Source organism: Nicotiana sylvestris, chromosome 10 (genome assembly GCF_000393655.2).
Source record: "Nicotiana sylvestris chromosome 10, ASM39365v2, whole genome shotgun sequence".
Lineage (NCBI taxonomy): Eukaryota > Viridiplantae > Streptophyta > Magnoliopsida > Solanales > Solanaceae > Nicotiana > Nicotiana sylvestris.
This window is the reverse complement of record NC_091066.1, coordinates 41,516,850-41,540,719: the sequence shown is the minus strand read 5'-3', so window position 1 is coordinate 41,540,719 and position 23,870 is coordinate 41,516,850. Positions and strand designations below refer to the sequence as shown.

General features: G+C 43.9%; 1 protein-coding gene across 1 annotated transcript; it reads left to right on the top strand.

Annotated features, from left to right (window-relative positions):
* Positions 1–22,919: 22,919 nt before the first annotated feature.
* Positions 22,920–23,270, top strand: LOC138879239 (uncharacterized). Its single transcript, XM_070158839.1, has one exon. The coding sequence runs from the start codon at positions 22,920–22,922 to the stop codon at positions 23,268–23,270; it is 351 nt and encodes a 116-aa protein (XP_070014940.1).
* The last annotated feature ends 600 nt before the right edge of the window (positions 23,271–23,870 follow it).

Here is a 23,870-nt window from a genome sequence, read left to right as displayed (position 1 = left end):
GGTTTAAGTTGAACCCGCCCCGCAACTGCCCCGCCCTCCCCCATTGCCATCCCTATGCATAACACCTAAACCAACTGGCAAAGTTGATGATTTTACTGCCAATTAAATAGCTTTATAAAGCTTAACGGGTGCTACCAAAAAGTACAATGGAGTATATATGTAAATCACCTTATTGTAACGACCCGGCCGGTCGTTTTAAAAATTTACACCTCGATCCCCTATTAACTACTTTTTTCGTATTTGTTTATGCTATTGTGAGTTGCCGGGAGGGTTTATTTGGAGTTTCGGAGATTTTTGGGACACTTAGTCCCTAAATAAGAGTTTAGGTTGTGGAATTTGGGCCGTAGTCGGAATAAAGTGAAGATGGCTTCGGTATGGAATTCCGATGGTTCCGTTAGCTCCGTTGGGTGAATTCGGCTTTAGGAGCGTGTTCGGTTTGTGTTTTGGAGGCCCGTAGCTAAATTAGGCTTGAAATGCCGAAAGTTGAATTTTTGAAGTTTCCGATTCGATGGTAAAATTTTGATCCGAGGGTCAAAATGAAATTCTAGAAGTTGGAGTCGCTCCGTAGTGTTGAATGTGACGTGTGTGCAAAATTTCAGGTCTTTCAGACGAGGTTTGATAGACTTTTTGATCGAAAACGTAATTTGAGAGTTTTTGAAGTTTTTAGGCTTGAATCCGATGATAAATTTGTGTTTTGATATTGTTTTGAGTGTTCCGAAGATTGGAACAAGTTTGAATGATGTTTTAAGATTGGTTGGAATGTTTGGTTGAGGTCCCGGGGGCCTTGGGTGTATTTTGGATGCTCAACAGGTCATTTGGAATTGCAGAAAATTGTGGTAGCCCAGTTCTGGTTTCCTTCTTCACGTTCGCGAGTAGGGTCTCGCGTTCGCGAAGAGAAGCTAGGGCTGGGGGAACTTTAATGCTTCGCGCTCGCAAAGGTTCTCCCGCGTTCGTGAAGCTGGAGGAGATGTTGCATCGCGTTCACGACTTGGGAATCGCGTTCGCGATGAAGGAAGCTGGACTCAAGTGAAGTTGTACTTCGCGAACGCGAGGGTCCTTCTGCGTTCGCGAAGAAGGAATACCTATGCAGTATTTAAATAGCCAATCCGCGATCCTTCTTCATTTTTCCACCATTCTTGAACGAGATTGAAGCTTTTGAGGGAGATTTTTGAGGAAACCAAAGGGGAATCACTTGGAGGTAATATTCTTGACTTCATAACTCGTTTATATGTGATTAAGGTCTAATTAGTGGTAAAAAATTAGGAAAACATTAGTGCAAAATGGGTAATTAGGGCTTGAGACTAAGAGACCTTAAAATAGGTATTTAAGGGGTCAATTAAACTGCGATTTCAGTGTTCTTTATATGTATAGACTCGTGAGAGTATGAGAATTCTAAAGATATAAATTTTACCCGATTCCGAGACATGGGCCCGAGGGACGTTTTGGTCATTTTACCTAATTTCGCATATTAGCTTAGAATTTGTTTGTAGACTCAGTTACTTGAAGTGTTATTTACATTATGCAATTGAATTTAATAGATTTGGGCCATTTTGAGTCAAGTACTCGTGGCAAGAGCGTGGTTTCAGGTTGATTTTGAGCTGGTTTGAGGTAAGTGGCTTGCCTAACCTTGTGTGTGGGACATTCCCCTTAGGATTGGTATTGTGATAAATGAAATGCCTTGTACGTGAGGTGACGAGTGCGTACTTGTGCTAATTGTTGAAAATCCTATTTTCACTAAAGTAGCTTTAATTTTATTTTTTTCCTTTCATGCATATACTACTTGGAATTTAAACCTGCTGTTAGCTTAGAGAAGCATGTCTAATTGACTTAATTACTTTATTTGCTTAAACTGCCTTATTTGTATTATCTAAAGCATGCTCGATTAGAATTACCTGTTTTACCTTGGTATGAAGTTGAGTTTAATTGAGTACTCTTGTGTTATTTCTGTGTGTTTTACTTTGGGACTACGAGACGACATCCTAGGAGATCCCCTGTACATATTTCGTATTTGAACGGAAGTGCGGGATACCGAGAGATCCCTAGCATGTATATTGAGGATACCAAGAGATCCTCGGGATACCAAGGGATCCCTAGCATATATTGAGGATACCAAGAGATCCTCGGGATACCAAGAGATTCCTCGCATATATTGAGGATACTAAGAGATCGTCGGGATACTGAGAGATCCCCAATTATTATTTTTGTGAAGAGTGGTATTCCTTGTGATTGTTTTTTGTCTTTGTTTCAGTAGTTGTTACCCTTATTACCCTATATTAATTCTTACTGTTAGCTTTCAAATGTACTATTTTATCTTATTATGTTATATCTTATGTTTTATTTAATCTCAGTAAGGCCCTGACCTTCCTCGTCACTACCCGATCGAGGATAGGCTTGGCACTTACTGAGTACTGCTGTGGTGTACTCATGCCCTTTCTGCGCATGTTTTTCATGTGTAGATCCAGATACCTCCACTCAGACTTATCACGCTTGAGACAAGGTGCTTGTAGAGACTCCGAGGTATATCTGCCGCGTCCGCAAACCGAAGAGTCCATTTCTACTCTCCCTTTTTGTATTAGCCCTTCTGTACTTTCGTTTCTTTATTAGATATTCTGGAGTTAGACGCTTGTAGACATTTAAAAGCTTATGATCATTTGATTTCCTTATGATCATTTGATTTCCTTGTCATGCGAGATTTTGATATCACAATTCTATACTTTAGTCTTCTATTCTCTCACAGATGATGAGGACATGTGCTACCCGAGATGATCAGGCACCCGTGCCTCCTACTGCAGTCATTAAAGGCTGGGGTCGGGGTAGAGGCCGAGGACGCGCACGAGGTGCAGCTAGAGCACCCACGCAAGCTGCTACTGAGGTACCACTAGCTGTTCTAGCCGTAGTCCAGGCACCTGATACACCTACTGTTACTACTACTCCAGCTCTTCAGGAGACTCTTGCTCAGTTCATGAGAATGTACACCACTCTGGCTCAGGCAGGGTTGCTTCCCCTTGCTGCAGCCACATCTCAGGCTGGGGAAGGAGCACAGACTCCCGCCACCCGCACTCTTGAGCAGTAAGTGCATGTTGATCAGGTTCTAGAGATTATTCCTGTACAACCTATAGTCCCAAGTAAGCCCGAGGACAAGGCAAGGGCTTCAGAGGATGAGCAGTGGAGACTTGAGAGGTTCAAGAAGTATGATCCTCCTGTATTCAGTGGGTTAGCATCAGATGATGCCTTGGGATTTCTGGAAGAGTGTCACCATATCCTCCGCACTATGGGTATATCAGGATCGAGTGGGGTTTCTTTCACTACCTTCCAACTTTGAGGGGCTGCCTATGAGTATTGGCGTACCTACATGTTAAACAGTCCGGATAAGGCAACTTCACTGACTTGGACTCGGTTGTCAGATATGTTCTTGAGGGAGTTTGTTCCTCAGAGCCTCAGGGACACATGGCGCGCAGAGTTTAAGCATTTGCTCCAGGGTACTATGACTGTCTCGGAGTATGCTGTCCATTACACCAGCTTGGCTAGACATGCCCTAGCCTTGGTTTCTGCTGTTCGCGAGAGGGTTTGCCGGTTTATTGAGGGGCTTATTCCCAGCATCAGGTCTAGCATGACTCATGAGTTGGAGATGGATATTTCTTATCAGCACGTGGTGAACATTGCTAGGAGGATTGAGGGTATACATGCTAGGGAGAGATAGGAGAGGGAGGCCAAGAGGTCTCGAGTGTCGGGCCATTATTCTGGTGCCCGTGCCCCAGCTGTAGGTCATCATGGTAGGGGTTATATGAGTCGCCCCATTTATTCAGCTCTTCCAGCAGCCAGTGGTATTCCATCTCCTCCTAGGACTCAGGAGCCTTATTATGCACCTCCAGTATCTAGTACGCCTCCTACGCGGGGTGCTTTCAGAGGTCAGTCCAGCAGACCTGGCCCGAGCCAGTCACAACTGCCACGTCATCCCAGAGCTTGTTTTGAGTATGGTGACACACGCCATGTGGTGAGGGATTTCCCTAGACTTGGGAGGAGTGCACCTCCATAGACTTCTCAGCCACAGCGTACCCCGCAGAGTTCTCAAGCTATGGTTACAGGTCCAGTTGCTACCCCACTGCCCAGCCAACTAGAGGTGGAGGTCGGGGAGGTAGAGGTCGCCCTAGAGGAGGATGCCAGGCCTGATACTATGCCCTTCCTGCCTGTACCGAGGCTGTTGCCTCCGATTATGTCATCACAGGTATTATACTTGTTTGTCACAGGGATGCATCAGTTCTATTTGATCCAAGCTCCACTTATTCTTATATGTCTTCTTATTTTGCTACGCATTTGGGTGTACCTCGAGATTCTTTGAGTTCCCCTGTTTATGTTTCTACGTTTGTGGGAGATTCTCTTGTTATGGACCGCATTTATTGGCGTGTTTGGTTGCTCTTAGTGGTTTTGAGACCAGAGCTGATTTGTTGTTGCTCAGCATGGTAGATTTTGATATTATTTTGGGCATGGACTGGTTGTCGCCCCATTATGCTATTCTTGATTGTCACGCCAAAACCATGATACTGGCTATGCCAGGTGTACCACATGTTGAGTGGAGGGGTGCTTTAGATCACACTCCCAATAGAGTTATTTCTTTCCTTAAGGCTCAGCGTATGGTTGAGAAGGGGTGTGACGCGTATCTAGCTTATGTGAGAGATGTCAGTATTGATACCCCTTCAGTTGATTCAGTCCCAGTAGTACGTGATTTTCCTGATGCGTTTCTAGCTGATCTTCCAGACATGCAGCCTGATAGAGATATTGATTTTGGCATTGATATGTTGCCAGGCACTCAGCCCATTTCTATTCCTCCGTATTGTATGGCCCCTCCTGAGTTGAAGGAGTTGAAGGATCAGTTACAGGAATTGCTTGATAGAGGTTTTATTCGGCCCAGTGTATCACCTTGGGGGGTGCTCCTGTCTTGTTTGTGAAGAAAAAGGATGGTTCTATGTGTATGTGTATTGATTATTGCTAGTTGAACAAAGTTACATTGAAGAACCATTACCCTTTGCCTGGTATTGATGATATGTTTGACCAGTTACAAGGTGCACGAGCGGTTTCTAAGATTGACTTGCATTCAGGGTACCATCAGTTGAAGATTCTGGAGTCAGATATCCCGAAGACTGCTTTCAGGACACGGTATGGCCATTACGAGTTCCTTGTTATGTCATTTAGGCTGACCAATGTCCCAACAGACTTTATTCATTTGATGATATTGTCTTTCAGGACACGGTATGGCCATTACAAGTACCATCAGTGTGTTCCAGCCATATCTTGACTCGTTTGTCATTGTCTTTATTGATGATATTCTAGTGTATTCCCAGAGTGGGGGAGATCGCGAGCAACACGTGAGGACATTGCTTCAGACCTTGAGAGAAAAGAAGTTATATGCTAAGTTCTCGAAATGTGAGTTTTGGTTAGATTCTGTGGCATTCTTAGGCCAAGTGGTGTCGAGTGACGGTATTCAGGTGGATCCGAAGAAAGTAGAGGTAGTGTAGAGGTTGCCCAGACCATCCTCAGCTACAGAGATCCGCAGTTTTCTTGGCCTAATAGGTTATTATGTCGTTTTGTGGAGGGGTTTTCATCGATTGCAGCCCCTATGACTAGGATGACCTAAAAAGGTGCTCCGTTCCAGTGGATGGAAGAGTGTGATGTGAGCTTTTAGAAGCTCAATACAGCTTCGACTAGAGGCCCAATTTTGATATTGCCTACAGGTTCGGGGTCTTATACTGTCTATTGTGATACCTCGAGGATTGGCCTTAGAGCGGGTTTGATGCAGGACGGTAGGGTGATTGCCTACTCGTCCAAACAGTTGAAGGTACATGAGAAGAATTATCCTATCCATGATCTCGAGTTAGCTGCCATTGTTCACGCCCTGAAGATCTGGCATCATTATTTGTACGGTGTTCCTTGTGAGATTTATACTGATCATCGGAGCTTGCAGCACATGTTCAAGCAAAAGGACCTAAATTTGTGCCAGAGGAGGTGATTAGAGTTGCTGAAGGACTACGATATCACTATTTTGTATCACCCAGGCAAGGCCAATATGGTGACCGATGCTTTGAGTTGCCAGGTAGAGTTTGGGAAGTTTGGCTTATTTACCAGCATCGGAGAGGCCTATGGCAATGGATGTGTAGGCCTTAGCTAGCCAGTTTGTGAGATTGGATCTTTCGGAGCCCAGTCAGGTTCTAGCTTGCGTGGTTTCTCGGTCTTCCTTATTTGCAGGGAGCGTCAGTATGATGACCCTCATTTGCTTGTCCTCAAGGACAAGGTTCAACATGGTGATGCCAAAGATGTGAGTATTGGTGATGATGGGGTATTGTGGATGCAGGGTCGAATTTGTGTACCCAATATTGTGGGCTTCGGGAGTTGATTCTCGAGGAGGCCCATAATTTGCGGTATTCCATTCATCCGGGTGCCGCGAAGATGTATCAGGATTTGAGACAGTGCTATTGGTGGATTGCGGATGAAGAAAGATATAGTTGGATTTGTATCTCGGTGCCTCAATTGTCAGCAGGTGAAGTATGAGCACCAGAGACCGGGTGGGTTGCTTCAGTAGATAGAGATTCTGGAGTGGAAGTGGGAGCGGATCACTATGGACTTTGTAGTTGGACTCCCACGAACTTTGAGGAAGTTCAATGCCATTTGGGTGATTGTGGATCGGCTGATCAAGTCCGCGCATTTCATTCCTGTGTGTACTACTTATTCTTCAGAGTGATTGACAGAGATTTATATCTGGGAGATTGTTCATCTGCATGGTATTCCAGTTTCCATCATTTCAGATAGAGGTACTCAGTTCACATCACGGTTCTGGAGGGCCGTTCAGCAAGAGTTGGGTACTCGAGTGGAGTTGAGTACAACATTTCACCCTCAGACGGACGGACAGTCCGAGCGCACTATTAAGATTCTTGAGGATATGCTCTGTGCATGTGTGATTGAGTTTGAAGGGTCTTGGGATCAGTTCTTGCCATTTACGGAGTTTGCCTACAACAACAACTATCAGTCCAGCATTCAGATGGCACCGTATGAGACCTTATATGGTAGGCGGTATAGATCCCCAGTGGGTTGGTTTGAGCCGGGTGAGGCTAGATTATTGGGCATAGACTTGGTTCAGGATGCTTTGGATAAGGTTAAGGTTATTCAAGATAGACTCTGCACAGCCTAGTCGAGACAGAAGAGTTACGCAGACCCCAAGGTTCGTGATGTTTCCTATATTGTTGGAGAGCGGGTTTTGCTTCGGGTTTCACCTATGAAGGGCGTTATGAGATTTGGGAAGAAAGTGAAGTTGAGTCTCAGGTTTATTGGCCCTTTTGAGATATTGAGGCGTGTTGGGGAGGTTGCTTATGAGCTCACCTTACCTCCTAGCTTGGCAGGAGTTCATCCGATATTTCATGTTTCGATGCTCTAGAAGTATCATGGTGATCTATCGCATGTGTTGGATATCAGTTCAGTCTAGTTGGACAAGGATCTATCTTATGTTGAGGAGCTAGTGGCGGTATTGAACAGGCAGGTTCGAAAGCTGAGGTCAAAGAACATTGCTTCAGTAAAGGTTTAGTGGCAGGGCCAGCCGGTACCCTTATCTTTTCACTACTTCAGGTACGTCTCTATGCTCGTTCGAGGACGAACAAATATTTAAGTGTGGGAGGATGTAACGACCCGGCCGGTCGTTTTAAAAATTTATGCCCCGATACCCTATTAACTGCTTTCCCCGTGTTTGTTTCTGCTATTGTGAGTTGCCGGGAGGGTTTATTTGGAGTTCGGAGAGGTTTGGGACACTTAGTCCCTAGATGACAGTTTAGGTTGTGGAATTTGGGCTGTAGATGGAATAGTGTGAAGACGGCCTCGGAATAGAATTTTGATGGTTTCATTAGTTTTGTTGGGTGATTTTGGGTTTAGGAGCGTGTTCGGAATGTGTTTTGGAGGCCCGTAGCTAATTTAGGCTTGAAATGCCGAAAGTTGAATTTTTGAAGTTTCTGATTCGATAGTGAGATTTTGATCTGAGGGTCGGAATGGAATTCCGGAAGTTGGAGTTGCTCTGTAGTGTTAAATGTGACGTGTGTGCAAAATTTCAGGTCTTTCGGACGAGGTTTGATAGACTATTTGATCGAGAACATAATTTGAGAGATTTAGAAGTTCTTAGGCTTGAATCCGATGCTAAATTTGTGTTTTGATGTTGTTTTGAGCGTTCCAAAGATTGGAACAAGTTTGAAATGATGTTTTAGGATTGGTTGGCATGTTTGGTTGAGATCCCGGGGGCCTCGGGTGTGTTTCGGATGCTCAACGGGTCATTTGGAACTTGTTGGAATTGTAGAAAAATTGTAGCAGCCTAGTTCTGGTTTCCTTCTTCGCGTTCACGAGTAGGGTCTCGCGTTCGCGAAGAGGAGCTGGGGCTGGGGGAACTTTAATGCTTCGCGTACGCGAAGGTTCTCCTGCGTTCGCGAAGTTGGAGGAGATGTTGCATTGCATTAGCGACCTGAGAATCGCGTTTGCGATGAAGGAAGCTGGACCCAAGCGAAGTTGTACTTCGCGAAAGCGAAGGTCCTTCCACGTTCGCGAAGAAGGAATACCTAGGTAGTATTTAAATAGCCAATCCGCAACCCTTCTTCATTTTTCCACCATTTTTGAACGGGATTGAAGCTTTTGAGGGAGATTTTTGAGGAAACAAAAGGGGAATCACTTGGAGGTAATATTCTTGACTTCATAACTCGTTTATATGTGATTAAAGGTCTAATTAGTGGTGAAAATTAGGAAAATATCAGTGCACAATGGGTATTAGTGCTTGAGATTAAGAGGACCTTAAAATGGGTATTTGAGGGGTCAATTGAACTCCGATTTCAGTGTTCTTGATATATATAGACTTGTGAGAGTATGAGGATTCTGAAAATGTAAATTTTACCCGATTCCGAGATGTGGGCCCGAGGGACGTTTTGTTCATTTTACCTAATTTCGCGTATTAGCTTAGAATTTATTTGTAGAATCTGTTACATAAAGTGTTATTTACATTATGCAATTAAATTGAATATATTTAGGTCATTTGGAGTCGAGTACTCATGGCAAGAACGTAGTTTCGGGTTGATTTTGAGCCGGTTCGAGGTAAGTGGCTTGCCTAACCTTGTGTGGGGACATTCCCCTTAGGATTGGTATTGTGATAAATGAAATGCCTTGTACGTGAGTGACGAGTGCGTACTTGCGCTAATTGTTGAAAATCCTATTTTCACTAAAGTAGCTTTAATTGTATTTTTTTCTTTTATGCTTACACTACTTGGAATTTAAACATGTTGTTAGCTTAGAGAAGCATGTCTAATTGGCTTAATTGCTTTATTTGCTTAAACTGCCTTATTTGTATTATATGAAGCACGTCAGGTTAGAATTACCTGTTTTACCTTGGTATGATGTTGAGATTAATTGAGTATTCTTGTGTTATTTCTGTGTGTTTTACTTTGGGACTACGAGACAGCATCCCGGAAGATCCCCTGTACGTATTTTGGATTTGAACGGAAGTGCGGGATACTGAGAGATCCCCAGCACGTCTATTGAGAATACCAAGAGATCCTCGAGATACCAAGAGATCCCTGGCATATATTGAGGATACTTAGAGATCCTCGGGATACTGAGAGATCCCCGGTTATTATCTTTGTGAAGAGTGATATTCCTTGTGATTGTTTTTTTGTCTTTGTTTCAGTTGTTGTTATCCTTATTACCCTGTAGTAATTCTTACTATTAGATTTCAACTGTACTGTTTTATTTTATTCTTTTATATCTTATGTTTCATTTAATCTTAGAAGGGCCCTGACCTTCCTCGTCACTGCCCAACCGAGGTTCGACTTGGCACTTACTGAGTACCGTTGTGGTGTACTCATGCCCTTTTTGTGCATGTTTTTCATGTGCAGATCCAGGTACCTCCAGTCAGACTTATCACATTTGAGACGAGGCGCTTGTAGAGACTCCGAGTTATATCTGCCATGTCCGCAGATCGAAGAGTCCCTTTCTACTCCCCTTTTTTGTATTAGCCCTTTTGTAATTTCGTTTCTTTGTTAGATATTCTGGAGTTAGAGGCTTGTAGACATTTAAAAGCTTGTGATCATGAGATTCCGGGTTTTGGGAAAAGATATTAGTTTCCAGAGTTGTTATTGTGTATGTCGAGCGATATTTTAAACACTATTTTGTTTTACTATTTTGGTTTTTAATTATTTCTTCCGCAAATTTTATTTATTTTCTGCGTTGTTAGGTGTATACGGTGAAATTGGAGGGTCCAATTTCTCACTATCAAAGAACCTCGGAAGACCGTATCGAGGTTCCGGGGCTATAAGGCTACGATCGGGATTCCTTCCTCAAGGTTCGCCGACACTCGATCTTATGATAATGTCAACCACAGCCACGGTGGAGACAGGGAGCTCCCAAGGCACGTGACTAGGACTGACAGAGCCTAGAAAGCTACTCTAGGACCCGAGTTCGTATGTCATTTAGTGGTCACATCTCCATATCTTTGTAATTAATGCTTGTTGTACTATGATTGGATTTTCTTCCTATATAAAGGGGATCCTTATCACTTTGTAAGGGTGGGTCACTTCAGTTACACCACACGAAAATATACAAGAACTCTCTATTTCACTCTCTAGCATATCCTCTCTTAATATTATTACTTTCATTTATTGTGTTCATATTTGTTCATCATTTATTGCTTATCGTTGGCCATAAAGAGTCCTCTTTAATCGCCTCATAATTAGCCCTACCCCGATTACCCTCAATAGATCTTGGCCGAGCCCCAGAATCGACCTCGAGGCCCAGAATCGACAAGCCCGAGGCCCCGAGTAACCAACCTATCGATTTGATTATAGCTCTCTCCTTTACTTTATTTCGTCTCTAAATCTCATATACTTAGCATCAACTGCTTAACGAACTAGAATTAAAATAGATCATATATTTTTAGAGTCCCATCAACAAATTTAATTGTTATTACCATTTTTACGGTAAATAGTTTGGCGCCCACCGTGGGGCTAAAAATAATAGTGATTATTTTCTTGCTGGTTTTACCATATAACGCAAGTTATCTTTCATGCTTTTTCTTGTCCAAGATCTTCGATTTCAGTCCAAAATGTCTAACTCGGTAAACGGAGATGAAAACAACAATCTTGAGGACCATGGGGAAAATGGTGTGGCTGTTCCACGCATTGTTGTGCCACCACAAAACCCTGGGAATGTACTGGAGCCAGTCCTCGTGGACACGGTCTCATGCGATGCCCAGCGTATCAACATAAGTTCCCACACTGATAGGAGCGTGCACCAAGGGGACCAACAAGAAGTGCGGGAAACCCCAATTAGGGAGGAACGTGAGGTTAGCCTTCACGTTATTTTTAAAATGTTGCAGGCACAACAGTTAGCTATTGCTCAGCTGCAAAGTCACCAGAAAACTCCCAGCACGGTAGCACCGGGGATAGCTCCCGCAGCTGAACAACTACTAGAGAGATCAAGCAATAACGGATCGATGATCGATCTCGCCATCGTAAAAATGCTCGAGGACCTCACCAGGAGGATCGAGTCGGGCGAAAAGATGATAGAAGCCAACGACAAAAAGGTTTAAATTTACAACTCTTGGGTCGACCAAATCCCGAGCGTGCCCCCGGTTTTGAAAGGTGTAGATTCGAAGAAGTTCATACAAAGGCCATTCCCCGAGGAAGCGGCCCCGAAACCTATTCCAAAGAAGTTCAGAATGCCAGAACTCCCAAAGTACAACGGGACCTCAGACACCAATGAACACGTTACTTCCTACACTTGTGCAATGAAGGGCAACGACATAAAAATGACGAGATCGAGTCCGTCTTACTAAAGATGTTCGGAGAAACACTCTCTAAGGGGGCGATGATGTGGTACCACAACCTAGCTCCCAACTCTATAGATTCGTTTGCCATGCTAGCAGACTCCTTCGTAAAAGCACATGCTGGTGCCATCAAAGTAGCAATGAGGAAATCCGACGTGTTCAAAATCAAACAGAGAGAGAACGAAATGCTGCGAGAGTTCGTATCCCGCTTCAAAATGGAACAGATGGAGCTGCCGCCGGTATCCGACGATTGGGCAGTGGAGGCTTTCATTCAAGGTCTGAATGAATGAAGATTGGTGGCTTCAAAACCGTTGAAACAGAATTTGATCGAGTATCTAGCTGTGACCTGGTTGGACATCCACAACTGGTACCAGTCAAAAATCAGGGCCGAAGATGACTAGTTGGGAGCCCCCTGGGCTCAGTATACCCAAGCAGGCTCCTAACAAAAGAGCCAAAACAAAACAAAGAAAGATATCAGTCATACATTGAAGACAGGAGGAATGCCCTGAGGTGCAACCCACCTCACAATGATCGAAAGATAGACCAAGGACAAGATCCTCGGGGACTCATCAAAAGAGCTAGATTCGATAGGAATGCAAGGCCAATAGATGCACCTCACTTCTCAGAATACAACTTCAACGTCGATGTATCGGACATCGTGTTCGCCATCAGTAAAATCAGAGAAGCCAAGTGGCCCAGGCCTACACAATCGGATCCTTCAAAAAGGAAACATAACTTAGTGTGTGAGTTTCACAACATGCACGGCCACAGGACTGAGGATTGCCACCAACTCCGGGAAGAGATAGCTCGACTACTTGGAAACGGTCATCTACGGGAATTCCTTAGCGACCGAGCCAAAAATCAGTTCCGAGGAAGAGAGGTGGCCAAGAAGAACGAAGTAAATGAGCCGCAACATGTCATACACATGATCCTGGGAGGCATTGATGCCTCGCAGGAGCCCGTAATGAGAAGGACAAAAATATCCATCACTAGAGAAAATCGAACCCGGGGATATATTCCCGAAGATGCCCTCACATTCAGCGAGGAGGACACCGAGACCTTGTCTCAACCTCATAATGGCACACTGGTAATCTCTCTCCTTGTGAATTCTTTTCAAATAAAACGTGTACTCGTGGATCCAGGTAGCTCGGCCAACATTATTAGGTTGAGAGTGGTAGAGCAGCTCGGACCGCTTGACCAAATCGTGCCCGCCACTCCATTCCTCAATGGATTCAACGTGGCAAGTGAAACAACGAAAGGAGAAATCACCCTCCCTGTCACCATGGTTGGCACGACCCAAAATGCCAAATTCCATGTCATCGAAGGAGACATGAGGTACAACACTTTTTTCGGACGGTCGTGGATACACTGCATGAGGGAAATACCATACACACTACACCAAATGATGAAATTCCCGAAAAAGGATGGGATCAAAACCGTCTACGGGGAATAACATATGGCAAGGGAGATGTTCACGATGCACGATATGGCACCGGCATCAGGACCTCCACTCACGAAAGAGCCAAAGGGTAATCAAGCCACGCTTTCGATCAAACCCGATCGAACAAAGTAAAGGACCGCACTGCGTCCTCGGCTCGAGTAACTAGGATGCATCAGTCCTCAAAATGTCGCCGACATATCCTATACAAAGGTGTAACCATCTCCCTTTTCATTTCGTATTTCGTACTAACCCTTAGGAGCCCGACCGAAGCAGTCAGAGTGTTAGTCCAGCTCGAAGACCTTAAGGTTTCAAAGCATCCCTTGCACTTTTTTCCTTCGACGGAGTTTTTATCCCGAAAAGGGTTTTATCGGCAAGGTTTTTAACGAGGCAACATCTGCATGCTACCTAAGGGAGACTCAACAAATGTTAGAGGCTTCTTTTGCAATCAACCTTAAACACTGGGGGGATTTTCCCCCGAAGACCATCTGCTCAGAAAAACCAAGAAACTCCAAATGGGGTCCCTATAGGAAGATAATGTACCGGGCCAAACGGTCGAACGAACCGTGTCCGTATAGCTGGGCCCCTGATGGCGAATACATGTATAATTGTATCAAATAATTGGAAAATATCTTTTGTCAAAGCATCTCGCGCTTCAGAAGAAGCTCAACACCTCCGTAAAATGATTTCTCCGCCAAAAACGTCCTGAAGACTTGGGGACTGGCGTCAACAATTCAACGCCCGAATGACCCCCGGGTCGGGACTCCAAAATCACAAGCCCTCAGGTGGGGTAACAATCGCAAAACATCTCCAAGGCCAAAGTTGCCCCGACACTCGGGGACCGGCATCGATATCTCCAAGAACGCACGACCTCATGGTAAGGATCTCCAAAATTGTAAGCCCTTGACGAGGAAATACAAAGTTTGCGAATAATGTCTCCCGAGTCAGGAAACCCTTGATGACTCGGGGACTGCCGTCAAGCGCCACCTCCATCGACTTATCAAAACTCGAGGCCCTAAGACCCCGAGCGGGCAGACTCGGTCTCGTAATACCTACATAAGGCAACAACTATATCTATAAGACCTCAACGACATGAAAAACATGTAAAACCTCAACGACATGAAAATATATATAAGACCTCAATGTCATGAAAAACCTGTAAGACCTCAACGACATGAAAAATTTGTAAGACCTCAATGACATGAAAAACCTGTAAGACCTCAACGACATGAAAATTCTGTAAGACCTCAACAACATGAAAAACCTGTAAGACCTCAACGACATGAAAAATCTGTAAGAGCTCAACGACATAAAAATCTGTAAAACCTCAACGACATGAAAAACCTATAAGACCTCAACGTCATGAAAAATCTATAAGACCTCAATGGCATGAAAAAGCTGTAAGACCTCAACGACATGAAAAATCTGTAAGACCTCGACGACATAAAAAATCTGTAAGACCTCAATGATATGAAAAACCTGTAAGACCTCAACAACATGGAAAACTTGTAAGTACTAAAGGCATAAACCCGATCTCAAAGTTTTGGCTATATATCGAACTTGTAAGACCCCTAAAAAGGCATACCCTCGATATAGATGCCGAAACTACTTCACTCGGGACTCAAAGGTTCCAGCCAAACACAAGTGACTCCGGTCACACGGCTGTACCAGCCGAGCTAACGCAACTCGGGGATGCCTGACTGTCGCTACAAGGCGTAAGAGCCATTGTCTCCAGCCCACACAGGCCTTCAAATTACTCTGAATCTACTTCTGAACGAACCGGTTAAATAGGCTACCCTCGATATAGGCAAATGAGCTTCGACCATGTCAGCTCCAAATCACAGGCTTAGCTACTCATCCTCCAAGCCAAACCTCTCGATGTGCTCGAACATCACCGCAAGTTACTCGAAATCGAGGTTCTTCCCGAAACGACGACGAGTCAGGCAAAATTTACTTCAAAAGTCCTTAACAAGAGGAAAATAAAGCCTACATAAAAGGTTGCATCGACCAATTGCGTAAGAGCCATTGTCGCCAACCTAATGAGCCTCAGGGCCACACACACTAAAAGGTCATATCGACCAAAAGCGTAAACGCCATTGTCGCCAATTTAAAATTTGAAAACTTGAGGGTCAAAATGAGCTCGACTCGTAACCCGATTCGAAGACCGAACTCAAAATAGTTAACTATACATGCCTAAGGGCAAAGCATAAGAGCCATTGTTGCTAGCTTACATTAAAAGGTCACTTCGACCCAAAACGTAAGAGGCATCGTTGCCAGCTTACATTGAAAGGCCGCATAGGCCTAGAGTATAAGGGTCGTTGTCACCAACCTATGTACACTAAAAGGTCACATCGACCAAAAGCGTAAGAGACACAGTCGCCAGCCTAAAATCCGACCATTCAAAGGTCAAATAAGCTTGAGTCGACGCCCGACTCGGGGACTGAGCCCAAAATAGGTAGCCTAAGTATGCCTAAAAGCGAAAGTACGTAAGATCATGCGGGCCAGTCCAATGAGCCCCGGGGCCACATTGCTACTCTAAGGATTCCTACCAATACAAAACCCAGCTCGCCTAGCCAAGACAGAAAAAGATACGAAAGAAGTAAATCCTCAAGGTTTTCTTTCAAATACATGCAAGAAACGCAATATCCATCTACAAACATACTTCGAAAATGCTACATACAGATGACAAAATCTATGCCCTCCCCCTGGGGATTACAGCCTGCTGGTCTCATCCTCGGTGTCCTCGGCATCGGGCAAAAGCAACCGAGCGTCACACTCATCCGCCCTTGCTAGAGACAATTCTTCCGAGAGGGCGAAACCCCTATTACGGATCTCCTCGAGGGTCTTTCTTTGAGACTTGAAACGAGCATACTCTTCAATCCTCCTTCCGCGATCAAGGACCCTTCTCAGCTCAGCTTGGGCATTGGCATCATCCTTTGAGTAGATGGTCATCTCCTGGTCAGCTTTAGTCCGGCTAATTTCGGCTTCCGCCCCAGGCGTCAACGATCTCAGCCCTGACTTTCAAAAGCTCAGACTCGAGCTTTGCAATCATTTCTGTCTGAACCGAAGCAATGTCACGAGCTACGTGGAGTTAAGCTTCAAAAGCAAGAACTTTGGCCAGAGCATCCTTCCCCTCTAAAGCTTGAGCCTCCGCCCGAGATTTCAATTCATCACGCTCACGCCTGGCCCGGCCAACTTCATCTCGAAGGAGTTCTAGGGCCTCTATCTTTCTCTACAACTGAAATAAACTAAGTATTAGCCCCGGGAGCCAGGAGACGGAATGCACACTCACTCGGGACAGAAAACCACTTGCTCCTTCAAGTGGTTCTCATAATTCAGGCTCCAGCCCACCTCATACTGCAAGTGTACCATCTCGACTTCTTTTTCATCACAAAGGAGCCTCAAGGATCTTTCCTTATTTAGATCTTTCCGTAGCCTGGCTTCACAATAAAGTAGCCCGGACTTAAGCTTGTCAAATGCCTACAGAAGAAAATTCAATAAGGAAGGGAAGGCACAAAGCTCGAAAAACCTGTGCCGAAACTCACCACAAAGTGAAGCTGCTGGGCTTCCTTGAAGGCTGAACACACGCCTGCCAATCCAATCCCTTCGTCCCTGAAAGAGCCTACTCTGATCGAAGCATAATCTATCGGTGTATGCGATCCGGGGTTTCTAATATCTTCTAAAATGCTATCGACGGAAAGGGAAGGTGACAACAACGGAGAAACCCTCTTTCCAGAATTGGAAGCTGCAGACATGATAGGCTCGGATGATGCTTCCGCTCCAAAGCACTGGTCCCGCTCCACCTTACTTTGAGCGCCATTGCCGTGTAAAAGCACCTTTTATTCATTATTACCGTTCTTCAGTCCGGAAGTCAGCAACCCTTCGCCCTCTCTGAAGGAGCACAACCTCATCTCGAAAGGCTCTACAATGCCTACAACAGTAAGATTAATACGCGTAAAGGGGATATGCTTCGCCACATGAAAGAGGGGATAGGAAAGAATAGCACAACACTCACCATGATATTTTGCTTCCCATCTACCCCAGGACAAAGCTCGCCACTTGCGCTCCTCATTGGGCGAGTGGGTCGCCAATTCTCGGACCCTATTCGGTAGATTAGGAACATCGCCCGGTGCCTATGAAACCGCGGTAGAGGAAGAAAGGAAGACAGGGTTACGAAACCAGTTCTCGCTATAGGCAAAACTTAGAAAGCACGTAATACACCACTTACGTGTATGATTCCATTCCTCAGGGAATGGCATAAGATCCACGAGGATAATGTCAGTGGTCCACACTCTGACGAAATGACTCATCCATCCCAGATCTTTATCTTCCTCGTCATCAACAACAAAGGGCGTAGTCGATCGACATCACAAGGTTAGCAGACCTCGATGGTGAAAGGGCCGGTATAGCCTAATAAAATGACCGAGCAAAAATTCAAGCCCCGCCTTCTCTGCGAAAAATCTCACCATCAACACCATTCGCCAAAATGACGGATGGACCTGCGCCAAGGTAACCCAATAGTCTAAGTAGAAGTCGAGCACAACCCTATCAAGGGGACCCGTGTGAAAGGATACGTGTACACATGCAAGAACCCATCGGCACGATCTGTAATGCCCTCACCCGGGGAAAATGCATGTAACGTCACTTTCTCCCCCCATCCGTAGTCTTTTCTCACTAACTCAAGATGCTCTTCTCCTATCAATAAAGTAGCCTTCAAGGCATACTCTTGATGGTACTGAAGGCCATAGGTGGAGCTCTCCCCTCCATGTTGTATAGACCCCGACATAGCAGTCGTGGTGGTGATGAAATTAAAGAACTAAAAAGCAGGAATATGTGCAGACGCGTTAGCGGTGGAAGTGCCAAAAGACTGGCGCAGAAAAATAAGGGAAACTTCTTAAAGTGGTGGGATCCCCTAAAAAGCCAAAAATGTCCACGAATATATATATGGAAAAAACGGAGACAGTCCATTTGCCTCAAAACCGGCTAAAATAACATCAACAGTCCTGAGGTGGTACCCGACCTCGAGGACCTCCATCAGAACAAGGTTAGGCTCCAACAAGCCAATAACACCTTCTACAGTCCCGAGGTGGTACCCGACCTCGAGGACCTCCATCAAAACAAGGTTAAGCTCCAAGAAGCCAATAATACCTTCTCCAGCCCCGAGGTGGTACCCGACCTCGAGGACCTCCATTAGAACAAGGTTAGGCTCCAAGAAGCCAATAATACCTTCTCCAGTCCCGAGGTGGCACCCGACCTCGAGGACCTCCATTAGAACAAGGTTAGGCTCCAAGAAGCCAATAACACCTTCCCCAGTCCCGAGGTGGTACCCAACCTCGAGGACCTCCATTAGAATAAGGTTAGGCTCCAGAAAGCTAGTGACATCATTACAAGACCCGAGGTGGTACCCGACCTCGGGGGTTTTCAGGCTCCAAGGAAAGAAGCGTTTAAACCCCACCCATATGGGCCTGGCCCCAGGGTACCGTCTGAGATCGGACAGATCCTCTTTCAAAATCTATCTATAGTGCTCTAAGGCTATTTACGCTAAGCCCAGGGCGAGTTTCCAAGGGGTCCAAATTTTAACGGACCTCCACTCGGGGACTGCCCTTGAGAGATCAAAGGCAGCCCCTGTCCACGGGACTCTGAGAAAATTTTTTCTCAAAGGTTACCACGAAGTTTAACTAATAAACCGTGATTCCAAGGCCCAAAATGTTACTTTCATTCTACTCGAAGTCAAGGTCCCGGCGACCCGAGTCCATCGGCCCGATTTGGGATCGATCCAAGGGATCGCAAAGGGTTCTGTGCAAGGCCATATTAATTGGCCAAAGTCTAGAAAGAATACTCGCACCCGAGTTTGGTATTGGCAACAGCAGGCGGAGCCATGTATTCAGAGTCTCCACAAACATAAAAGAATATAGCAAGCATCAAAGGCAAATTGGAGAAAATGTCTTTGTATTCATGAAATATTCAATTACAAAGCCCGCAAGGGGTCCTTACATATGATTACAAAAGCCCACGTGGGGTTATTACACATAAACAAAGAAGTGAGATGATACACGCGTAGTGAAAGCCTGGGACCTATTCTACTCTCAAAGATTCATCTCCGGTATCAGCATCTCCGAGCTCCGCCCCCTCGAGCATGCATCCTCTACGGTGATACCTTTGACCGCCAACTCCTCTAGGTTCCTAGCTCAATCCCTCGGAGCAATATCTCCAAGGGCGAAGATGAAGAAGAGGAAAGCGGGAAGGCAAAGAAGAGGAAGGTGATGCAGAAGAGGTAGAAAAAAGAGACATAGCCCGCCGAAGCCAAAGGTTGAAGATTCGGCGGGCCTCAACCCCGCTCGCATGGCCATTTCGGGTCCACCTTCTGGGACATCGTGCCGGGAAACCTTATATGCCGGTGCGCCATTTTTACCTTGGGAAAAGACCCGAGGGATGAAATGTAGCACCAGGCCAGGGTAGGAGAGCGAGCAGCGGTGTGTAGTCCGAACACTCTCCCGAGCAGCGGTGTGGGGTTCAAGTATTCCTCCAAGTCGGAACAAGCCGACCCCCTTCGTCTCGTCACCTTGGTCTAATGACGAAAATAGTGATAGCTGTAACAATAACGACAACAACAACAAGACAGTGTAATCTCGGTCGGCACATCAAAGCCCAGGTAAAGGGCCATGGCACGGCTGGTCAGAATGCTACCGTAAGGTCTTAAGGTCAGAAAACCCGGGCATGGCGGGTAGCAATAAGAGAAAGATAATGAGAATGAGAAGAAAGGAATGAAAATATGTAGAGAAACACTTGAATAAAAGGTTAGCATGGAAAGGATCCGTTTATAGGGGATGATAGTGTGGCCTATAATGCCATCAACGCCTTTAGAAGACGTATCGATAGGCGCAATCAATGCACCATAGGGAACTGGATCGACGGCTATATGGTCGCCTTAAAGAATGGGAATCGACAGCATATTGAATGACACTAAAAAGACAAGTCCATGAGATGTATCGGTTATCGTGGAGACTTACATCATAAGTATGATACTGTCAGCGTGACATCACTACGGGAAGCCCGAAGAGTTGGGTGTCAAAACCGTTTCTTATCACTCCTCTCTAAGATACGCGGGGACTATTTGTATATGGTGAAATCGGAGGGTCCAATTTCTCACTATCAAAGCACCTCAGAAGACCGTCTCGAGGTTCTGGGGTTACAAGGCTACGATCGGGATTCCTCCCTCGAGGTTCGTCAACACTCGATCTTATGATAATGTCAACCACTATCACCGCGGAAACGGGGAGTTCCCAAGGCACGTGGCTAGGACTGACAGAGCCTGGAAAGCTACTCTAAGACCTGAGTCCGGATGTCATCTAGTGGTCACATCTCCATAGCATTGTAATTAATGTTTGTTGTACTATGATGAGATTTTCCTCCTATATAAAGGGGATCCTTATCACTTTGTAAGGGTTGGCCACTTCAGTTACTCCACACGAAAATATACAAGAACTCTCTATTTCACTCTCTAGCATATCCTCTCTTAATATTATTACTTTTATTTATTGTGTTCATATTTGTTCATCATTTATTGCTTATCGTTGGCCATAAAGAGCCCTCTATAATCGCCTCATAACTGCTAGCCCTACCCCGATTATCCTCAATAGCTCGTGGCCGAGCCCCGGAATCGACCTCGAGGCCCAGAATCGACATGCCCGAGGCCCCGAATAACCAACCTATCAGTTTAATTATAGTTCTCTCCTTTACTTTATTTCGTCTCTAAATCTCGTATATTTAGCATCAACTGTTTAACAAACTAGCAATAAAATAGATCACGTATTTTTAGAGTCCCATCAACAAATTTAATTGTTATTACCATTTTCACGGTAAACATTAGGCTTACCTAATCGTAGAGACTAGGTGCTGTCACGATGGTTCGCGGAGGACGAATCGGGATCGTGACACTTATGCAATTAGTTGTATATGTAAAGTGGAAAGGAACACTTTCTGATATTATCTGATGTAGATATTTATGATGCTTCAAATGCCAAGCTGCCTTCCAGGTTGTGTGGACTCGGAAATCAGAAGACAAATGAAACTCAAGTAGTCAAGTTAAATTTGTTGATGTTTGTAAAATTAAATTTAAAATTCCTTTTTCCAACTTTCGCAAAGCCGTTTGTTTGGATGATTTTTTAGCTTTTGCAATATTTAAGCTTAAAAACTTTCATCCTCTTCTCTGGTCCAAATTATCTTTTCCTTTGGTTTGTTAAATTTTTTTTTCCAGAAATCACTATTGTTTAGTGGCTATTAACTCTCTATTGGGCTTTTAAGCTTGTGTAGTTTAAAGAGAGTGTATGGAAAATGGAGAAAAAATAAAATATTTAAGTTTTCCTCCTTAGCAAAAGGACATTGTATCATATTGAAGGAAGAAAAGACTTTTGATGGGTATATATACAATTGCTCTTCTTCTAGCTCTTAAAGAGTTAAGAAGAAGGCAAGCCTCGCGCCGCCGTCATCGTCGCTCGGCTCGGCTTCAGCTTCGGCTTCAGATTTGGATTTGGCTAAAGATCGATTGATTAATCTTTTTGGACAAAATTCCTTTCAATTATTTAATTAATTAATTTAACTAAGCAACGAAAATTCAATCCGGAATAATCCATGACCCGCGACCCGGTCCTGTCCGGTCCGTTTTCTTTCCCTGATTACTTTAAATCCATTTGTTATTTCCCGCAATATTTCTGTTTCACACCTGTTCCAACAGCTATGGCTATTTCTGAAAGGTTGCAAACCTTTTCAGAAACAGTCCAAATGATCTATAAATATTCCTTGAATCCCAGAATCTTTACTTACAAAATTTTTTGATCTTCTTCTTCTGCACATAAAAACTCCAATGTGTTTTACAGCCTTCGAGTGGTTCGTTGTTCATCGGCATTTTTGATACCAACACTCCAGTGAGTTAAATCGTTCTATTTTAAGAGGATATATTCTAGTACCTCGGGTACTTGAGGGAAATAATTTCCTTAAGGACACATTGCGTATTCAGTGGGCTCGATTTATTCCTATATTATTTTCCAGAATTTATTTTGTCGTTCTGGTTCTACTAACTTTCTGTTTCTGTTTATACAGAAAGTTTACTGTTTTATTGTTTATTACAACAATACAGATTGAATAACAATCTTAAGGAAATTATCTTATTATATTCTATATTCTGTTTTGTGGAGATTAAAACCTGTATGGTTTTCCACTACTTCTGAATTTTACTATTCTAATTTGAAGATAAAAAACATCATCAGAATATTGAAATTCAAAAAACGATTTGAAGAACATAAAAACTTCATTGTTTTCTGTGAAACAGTATATAAAAACTTTTGTTTTTATATATCATATGTACTGTTTATTATTAATTACAATATTGTTTATTGCTCTGGTTTTGCCGTTAATTGAACTCTTGTGTTGTTGATAGTGAAAAATGACAATTGATAACGAAAATTCTTCTTCGACTGTTGTGGCAATGACGATAGCCTCGCCATACTGGATTGTTGTTCCACAGCCGAGAAACTGAGGAAATTTTCTGGATCCAACTTCAAAGAATGGTAGCAAAGGGTGTTCTTTTCGCTTACCACACTTGGTATGCAGAAATTCACCAGTGAAGAACCTCCAGTGCCTACTACAGACATGCCGGACAATGAGAAATTCATGATTGTTGAGGCATGGAAACATGCAGATTTTCTTTGCAAAGGCTATATCTTAAGCGCTTTAGAGGATGACTTGTACAATGTGTACAGTGCAATGAGTACTTCGAAAAAATTATGGGACACACTTGAGAAGAAATACAAGACTGAAGATGCATCTTTGAAGAAGTTCGTGATTGCTAAGTTTCAAGACTATAAAATGATAGACAACAAAACTGTTGGAACCCATGTTCAGGAGATTCAACTTATTTTTCAAGACCTCGTTGCTGAAGGTATGGTCCTGAATGAAGCTTTTCAAGTGGCTGCAATGATTGAAAAATTGCCTCCTTCGTAGAGAGATTTCAAGAACTATCTTAAGCACAAGCGCAAAGAAATGAAGTTGGAGGATCTTGTGATTTGTCTCAAGATTGAGGAAGACAACAAAACAACCGAGAAGAAGTCTCGTGGAAATTCAACGATTATGGGAGCTAATATCGTTGAGGAGACTGCTCCAAAAAGTAAGAAGAGGAAGAGGTCTTCTGGACAGACTAAGGAGCAGAACAAAAAGAAATTCAAGGGCAACTGCTACAATTGTAGAAAAGTTGGTCACAAAGCCCTTAATTGTCGTCTCCCAAAAAAGGATAAGAAGAAGGGACAAGCCAATATAGTGGAGAATGGCATATTCGTTTAGGACATGTCAATTACAAAACCTTGAGGAAGTTAATTAATTTAGAAGTATTGCCTAAATTCGAGTGTAATAAATCAAAATGTCAAATATGTGTTGAATCTAAGTTTGTAAAGCATCCTTATAATTTTGTTGAAAGGAATTCAAGTCCTTTAGACTTAATTCATACTGATATTTGTGATATGAAGTCGACACCTTCTCGAGGTGAAAAAATATATTTTATTACTTTTATTGACGATTGCACTCGATATTGTTATGTTTATTTGCTTA

What these genes read in the sequence shown, in the direction of transcription:
- LOC138879239 (XM_070158839.1), top strand. Translation starts at nt 22,920, where the DNA reads ATGCCGGACAATGAGAAATTCATGATTGTTGAGGCATGGAAACATGCA.